This window comes from Pteropus alecto, unplaced genomic scaffold (assembly GCF_000325575.1).
Source record: "Pteropus alecto unplaced genomic scaffold, ASM32557v1 scaffold22, whole genome shotgun sequence".
Lineage (NCBI taxonomy): Eukaryota > Metazoa > Chordata > Mammalia > Chiroptera > Pteropodidae > Pteropus > Pteropus alecto.
Window position 1 is genome coordinate 9,100,011 of NW_006434839.1, and position 6,714 is coordinate 9,106,724.

General features: G+C 55.5%; 1 protein-coding gene across 1 annotated transcript; it reads right to left on the bottom strand.

The window, feature by feature from the left end:
* Nucleotides 1-904: 904 nt before the first annotated feature.
* On the bottom strand, nucleotides 905-6,301 carry CPA1 (carboxypeptidase A1). The gene is made up of 8 exons (XM_025045968.1): nucleotides 6,071-6,301; nucleotides 5,752-5,853; nucleotides 5,114-5,215; nucleotides 4,858-4,968; nucleotides 3,990-4,080; nucleotides 3,287-3,486; nucleotides 2,699-2,783; nucleotides 905-1,092 (listed from the first exon to the last, which is right to left on the bottom strand). The coding sequence occupies exons 1-8, from the start codon at nucleotides 6,185-6,187 to the stop codon at nucleotides 905-907; spliced, it is 996 nt and encodes a 331-aa protein (XP_024901736.1). The 5' UTR covers nucleotides 6,188-6,301.
* Nucleotides 6,302-6,714: the final 413 nt, after the last annotated feature.

Genomic DNA, 6,714 nt, shown 5'->3' on the forward strand with positions numbered 1-6,714 from the left:
AGAAGGTAGATTCTTGCTTTCAAAAAACGTTGAGATACCCTACGTATTGTGCTAGCCACTAAGTATGATATCACAGCCATCAGAATCACCAAGGCCAAAGAGGAAAGGCAAATTGTAGACTCCTGGGAGGGCCTTATGTTTGAGAAATTTTGTGAATGATAAGGAATGGTGTTGAGTGGAACAAGAGGAAACAGGCACAAGGCACGGAAAGATGCTAGAAAAGATGTATGAATGTTAAGCAAACTATTTCCCTCCCTGAAGGTGAGGTCTTCGTGATAAACTACAATTAATCAGATGTCCTGGGATTGGTGTTTGTTCTTCATTTTCAGTAAATGATTCCATCTGACCTAATTGCTCTCTTCCAATTTAATTCGGGAGTAGGAGACCATATTTGCTTTATAGAAATTTGCTTTGCCTGGCTGCACCATCTATTTGGGACAGCAGTGGCCACCACAATTATTCTATTTCATACTCAAAGTTATAGCTGCTGTGGATGAATGGATCCAACCAGCTAGACTATTGTACGGGCTGAATTCCTCGCCACCGCGGGGTGCCAGGCATTTGGTTAGCAGCTGTGGCTGCTGCTTGCTACTGAGGTATGAACAAATCACCCCGCTGACGAGCCGAGCTCAGGGTGGTCTAATTAAAACAGACGCCACTTGGATACAACTTCACAGGACCTTGGAATGTGGGGGGGATTTAGGGGTCATCTAGTCCAACCACCCACACATTTCCAGTGAGGCCTGCAAGAACTAAATCACTCCCGCCGCGGCCTGAAAAGGCAGACGCGCCACGTGCATTCCCATCCGCGCATCCCACGGGTCTGTTCCACGTACACTCAAACTTTATTGGATTGCCCGGGTGGGGCCGGAAAGGAGAAAGAGGCGAGCGCCGAAAGGCGGGTTCAGTAGGGGTTATCCCGGGTGTGCTCCATGATGACCAGGAGCGCCAGCCACGTCTCCTGCGCGGTGGGGATGATCTGGGAGGCCGGCAGCAGGAAGCCATAGTACCCCATGTCCCGGAGCTCGAAGGTGTAGGAGTACTTGATGCCCTGGTTGTAGGCCCAGTCGACGGAGCTGCCGCTGGCTCGGTCTGGGGCAGGACAGAAACGGGAGGGCAAAGGTCAGTCACTCCAACATTTCCGTGGGCCCCGCGGATGGTCCCAAGCCCAGAGCCTCCGCAGAGTTGATTGGAGTCAGCGTCTGCTCAGTGCCTGCTGTTGACCAAGCAGCCTGGCTCCCTCCCAAGAGCTCCGAAGGGTCTCAGCCCCCAGAGAGGCGGACCAGCGATGGTTCTCCTCTCACCCGGGGATGAAAGTTCCTACGATTGCAAAAGCGCCACTGAAAACCGCCTCCGTCCTCCAGGAGCCGCTTCGTCAAGCCTCCAGAGACACCGGAACTCCCCGCGTGGGTAACTGGGATTGTGCCCCTGGGCTGCGGTCTGCAGCGGGTAAAGGGCCAGCCAAAGCGAAGGCCCCTGGTCTGCCTTTTCGGAGGCAGATCTGCCCAGATTTAGTTACCAAGCAGCTCCAAAGCGGCTTTGGAGCGAGAGAGGGAAGTGGCTGCATATCAGGATTTAAGCTGACAACGTTGAATGAAGCAAAAACTTTTTTGACTCGGGGTTGAAAGAGTTTCAAAAGAAGGCCCCGCGTCCAAAGGCAAGGCCAGCCCCAGTAAGGCTGGGACCCACTCAGCCATGGAAACCTGGGCGCACCAGACAGGAAGCACGTGAGCGGTGTGTTTCGCCCTCCCACCCCTGTCCCTGTCCCCTGCTTCTTCAGTGCTCCTGCCCGCTGTCATCCAGCCAACTTGGGGTGGGCTCCCTCACCCCGCGGGTCTCTACAATCCCAGCCTGTCACTCAGCTGCAGCCATCAGGGTCTCCGTCCTGTTCTTGCTGTTTCCAGACCACACAGAAGGAACCTTTGCTCTGCCTGGAAGCTCTTTCCCAGATAGAGATGGCCTCTCGCCTCCCTCCCTCATTTCCTTCAACACCTGCCCAAATTTCACTCCCTCAGTGAGGCCTCCCTTTCGACCCACCCACCTGCTCCCACGCCCAGCATTCCTAAGTCCCCTCACCCCATTCTAGTTTTCCTTGTTCTCTCTAGCATTTTCCTACCTGACACACTGTATCATTTACCTCTTCGTGTTTCTTGTCAGTCTCCCCAGCTAGAATGTAAGTTTTCTGAGCTACACTTATTTTTTTCCAAGCATACAAAACAAGGCCTGGTACATAGTAGGTGCTCAACAGACATCTGCTGACTTAATTCCATTTCGATGTAGCAGGGGGATCGCATGTCTCCGTAAGTTGGGAAAGAGGATATGTTCTCTGATTGAAGGGCACTGGAGGAGGAGTATTTTTTTTCAGTCGAACTTCTTGGTGATCTGCAAAGGCCAGCAGAGCTCTCCTCCCCCTCCACGCATGAAGCTGGACTTAACCCCAAGACAAGGGTGCAAGAGTTCTCAGAGGACTGGACGTGTTGGTGTGAAGGCATCGAAAAGGGCGAAGTTCACTTCAGGAAAGGGCAGTGCTGTCCCCCAAGTCAGCAGTTGTGGGTATGGCCAGGGGCCATTCTCCTCACCCATGCTCCCAGATCTGGGCACCCTTGGGTACTTCCTCCGGGAGGGACACTCCCTCCAGGAGGAAAAGCCAGCTGAGTGTCCTCCCAGGGCCACCCACAGAGACCATGCACCCACTTACAAATTGTTGTAATGATGCTGCCATACTGGAACCTGGTCCTATACAGAGAGGCCAGGGCTGTCACAGCAGACTTGGCTAGCTGATCCTAGAGAAATGCCAAGCAAGACCACCTGTCATGGCTAGCAGTACTAGGCCCCCGAAGGACAGGGCCAGAGTAGCCAAGCAGTGTGACAAAGGAGCATGCATCCTGCAGAAGCAGGTCCCCAGAAGAGGGCATAGAGCCTTCTAGGTCCTACAGGGTCAGCCCTGAGCTCAGCAGCCCCATGATCCTCTGACCCTGCAGGATGTCTGGCTGGCTGCACTGCAGCTCCAAGTGTGAACTTGATGTACGAGCTCGAAGTCTAGCCCCGCCCCTCATTCTGTCATGTGACAGAAGTGACTCAATCATGCTGTGCCTCAGTTCCCCAGACAAAAGGTGAAGTTAGACGGCCTTGCCAGCCTTCCCAAGCCATCAAGGGTCCCTGGGGTAAAGGGGCACCAGGCACTCTGTGGGTACTCCTTGTGCCTTAAGCAGGTCTGATGGATGAAACCCCAGGCCTCCCCAAAGCTGCCTTTGGGACAGGAGGGCAAAGAGAGGTCAGCACATACCAGCTCTTCCTGGTCAGAAGCTGGGTCTTCTGTGTAGCCATAGGGATAGAGGAGGAGCTGGGAGTAGCTGTGGATGGAGATGAAGGCCTTGATGTTCCCATGACCGTTCACAAAGTCCACGATGGACTTGACCTCCACTTCGGAATTGGCGGACTTGCCATGGTAAGTCTCCGAGCAGGGGTTGCTGCTGGCTCCTGCCACTGCAGGAGGAGAGAGGTGGCTGTTAGCATTCCTTACAGACGAGCAGTGTGGCTTCCATAGCTTCCCATTCTTTGCATGGAGTTAGGGGAGAGGTGGCATGCAGAAGGGCTCTCCACCACCCCCAGATTAAGGAAAGGCCAGCGGTCTTTTACAACCTGGGGGTCCCACCTCCCTCCCCAGCCAGGCTTGGGCAGGTGAGAAGGGCTCCTCAAGCAAGATCGGTTCTTGCAGTGAAGTGGTCACAGAGAAAAGGAGCTGGGGTCACTCTAGAAAACCCCTAAGCAGATTTCAGACCTTAGTTCCATTGGGAGACACTTTCTTGTCACAGACAAGAAACAAGCCTCAGAGTGCCCCCTCCCTCACTGAGAGCCTCAAAGGAGGGGCCGACATCCCCCAGCCCTCTGGGCTGGGGTGGGACAGAGGTGGGAGCAACAGGACAAAGGAAGATGAGAAGCCATTCTGGGAGTGCCATCCCTGCTCCCCAGAGCACGCTGGGCCTTACACCCGAAGCCAGCGTCCCAGTTCCGGTTGGCGTCCACCCCAACGCAGGCAGAGCCCGCCGTGATCGATCGAGTCTTGCGCCACAAGCGGTTCTGAGGAAGAAAAATCAGACACTGCCCGTCACCATCCCCTTGCTAGGCTGGAGTTCAGAGCCCACAGGGAGCAGTGTGGGCTGCGAGTGGCCTCAGTCAACACAAAGCACCCCGATCCAGAGTTCGGGTGTGGACACAGTGTGGGACCGGAAAGCCATTTCGACTTGTTTGTCGGAGAGGAAGATCTGCAAAGGGGGCTCTTGGTTGGAGGAGTAGGGAGGAACGGTGCAGAGCATTTGCTGGAAAGTGAAGAAGGCAGGAGGAGGTAACCCCCCCCCCCACACACACTTCCGACTGGTGACATGCTGCCCCTGCCATACAAATAAAATAGAACCAGGAAGCAAGTCTGGGGCAGTATACACTTTCGACTGGTGACATGCTGCCCCTGCCATAAAAATAAAATAGAACCAGGAAGCAAGTCTGGGGCAGTGGGTCTCTACTGGGGACAGTTTTGTCCCCCACACCCAGACATGTGGCAATGTCTGAAGCCATTTTTGCTGGTCTCGGCGGCAGAGGGAGTGGGGGTTTCTACTGGCACCTAGTGAGTCCTTGGTCAAGATGCTGCTAAACACTGGGCGAGCTCAGGACAGCCACCCACACAAAGGGTTACCTGCCCGAAATGTCAGGAATACCAAGGCTGAGAAGCCTGGTCTAGGGGAACAGGCCTGTTGGCCCTTCCCGTGGCTTCTGACGGTTGAGATGAGGGGTGAGTAGCTTGTGGGACTCAAAGGCCAGAGACCCACCCTGCTTTCCCCAAGAACAGGAAAAGGCGCATACCTTGCTAAGGGTGAAGGCAAAACCATCGGGGTTGGTGACGATCTCCAGGAAGATGTCCACGTTGTCAAGAATGGCAGTGAAAGCCGAGTCCTGGCCATAGTCTTGTGCGATCTGGCAGGGGGCGGGGGGGCAGAGAGGCAGAGCTGTGGATGCCTGTGCTTGGCCTCCCTCTGCGGCCACTGCTTCGAGATGGGAAGCGGAGGGCAAGAGTTCTGTGGGACTTGCACCTCAACGCCCCCCGCCTCCCCCGGCTTACCTTCTTTGCAAACCAGACCCCGCTGGCCTGGGTGACCCACTCTCGAGAATGGATGCCCGTGTCAATCCAGATGGCAGAACGGTTGTTGCCCCCAGTGCTGAACTGGACAAGAAGATCGTGGAAATGGTCCTACCTCCTCAAAGGGCAGTGCGCCCCAGGCCAGAGGCCACCTGCTCTCTGGGTATCTCAAGTTGAGGCTCTGATGAAGGGGCCATCATTCAGGTGGGGTGTGGGGGCTGGGGGCTGGACAGGGGTCCCGCAGAGTTTGGCCTCCTGCCCTCAGCCCAAGCTTGGGGCAAATGTGACTCAGCCAGATTTCTGGTCTCCACCCCCCCCCCATGCCACTGCCCACATATAGTTCTCTGACAGAGGTTACTAAGCATTTTATAGGGATTACCCGAACTCCAGGGTAACTTTCCACAATGTGACACTTGATTGAAAACTTGATTTGGGTCACTTAAAAATTTGAGTTGTGTGTACAGGTATGCATACACCTAGGTCAGCGTGGAAATTCAGACCTTTGTCCACATGTCAGCAGGGGAAGTCTGTATAACAGTATGTTCCCTGTGCCCACGGGCTAACCCTACGCACAGTTGTGGGTGCCCATTCTTTCATACACACCCATGGACACCCGTTACCTTCAGCACGTAGATGGGACGGCCTTCGAAGGTTTCGCCGATCTGGAGCTTGCTAACAAGTTGTGGGTACTCGGCCACCAACAAGTCTATGAAGCCATAGATCTGAGAAGGGAGAGGAGGCAAGGCCAGGCTTAATGGCTTCCAGGCTCCCAAATGTGTCCCTTAGCAGCTCCATTAACCGACCAGCTTCGAGCTGCAGCCCAGACCAGACCATCCAGGCCACATGGAGACGGAGCAGGTGCCACGCACACCCTGGCCGAATTCTGTCAGCCTGGCAAAGAGCGGGTGCCGATGGGATGTGGCTCCAGGAGCTCCTCACCTCGTCCAGGGTATGGTAGCTGGCATAGTTAAAGGTGTCAGTAGAGGTGGCCTGGGCCTGCGAGGCGAACATCTGCTCCTGCTCCTCGTCCAGCAGTGACTGCACGTCCTCGATCATGATCGTGTAATTGATGCTATGTGCCTCCAGGAAGACTTTGACAGCCTGGATACTGGGGAAGGGCACTCGGACATCAATGGGGGAGCCAGGGTGGGCAGGGCCCTTCCAGAAGTCCAGCTGAGGAGAACAAGAACCGACACCGTCACAGCGGGCTGCGGAAAGGCCAGCCTGGGAGGCAGTGTTGGCTCCGGGCCGGGGGGCGGCATGAATGTTGGGGGCAGAGGATGAAGGGAAACCCTGGGCACTGGACAAAGGCCAATGTGGTCAGGGAAATGGCCCAGGAAGCAGAGGGCTTTGAGACAGCAAAGGAGGGAGAAGTACAGAAATGGGGGTCCCCCTCTTTGCTCAGATGCTCAAGGGCACCAAGATTCAGGACCTGGGGAGTTTAATCACTTTCTAACAGGGCTCAGTCCCATGATTCCTTTCTGGGTATCTGGGGAGGCAGAACCCAGGCCCCAGGGGTTGGTGGGGGTCCAGGGTGGGCCCAGTTGGCCTGAGATGGGGCCCCGCCCCGTCCCCTGCCCTGC

What these genes read in the sequence shown, in the direction of transcription:
- CPA1 (XM_025045968.1), bottom strand. Translation starts at nt 6,187, where the DNA reads ATGATCGAGGACGTGCAGTCACTGCTGGACGAGGAGCAGGAGCAGATG. An exon ending in TTGCCTTCACCCTTAGCAAG is followed by an intron (nt 4,081 to 4,857) that starts GTATGCGCCTTT and finishes TTTCTTCCTCAG; the next exon opens with AACCGCTTGTGGCGCAAGAC. An exon ending in CTTCTGACCAGGAAGAGCTG is followed by an intron (nt 2,784 to 3,286) that starts GTATGTGCTGAC and finishes GCATTTCTCTAG; the next exon opens with GATCAGCTAGCCAAGTCTGC.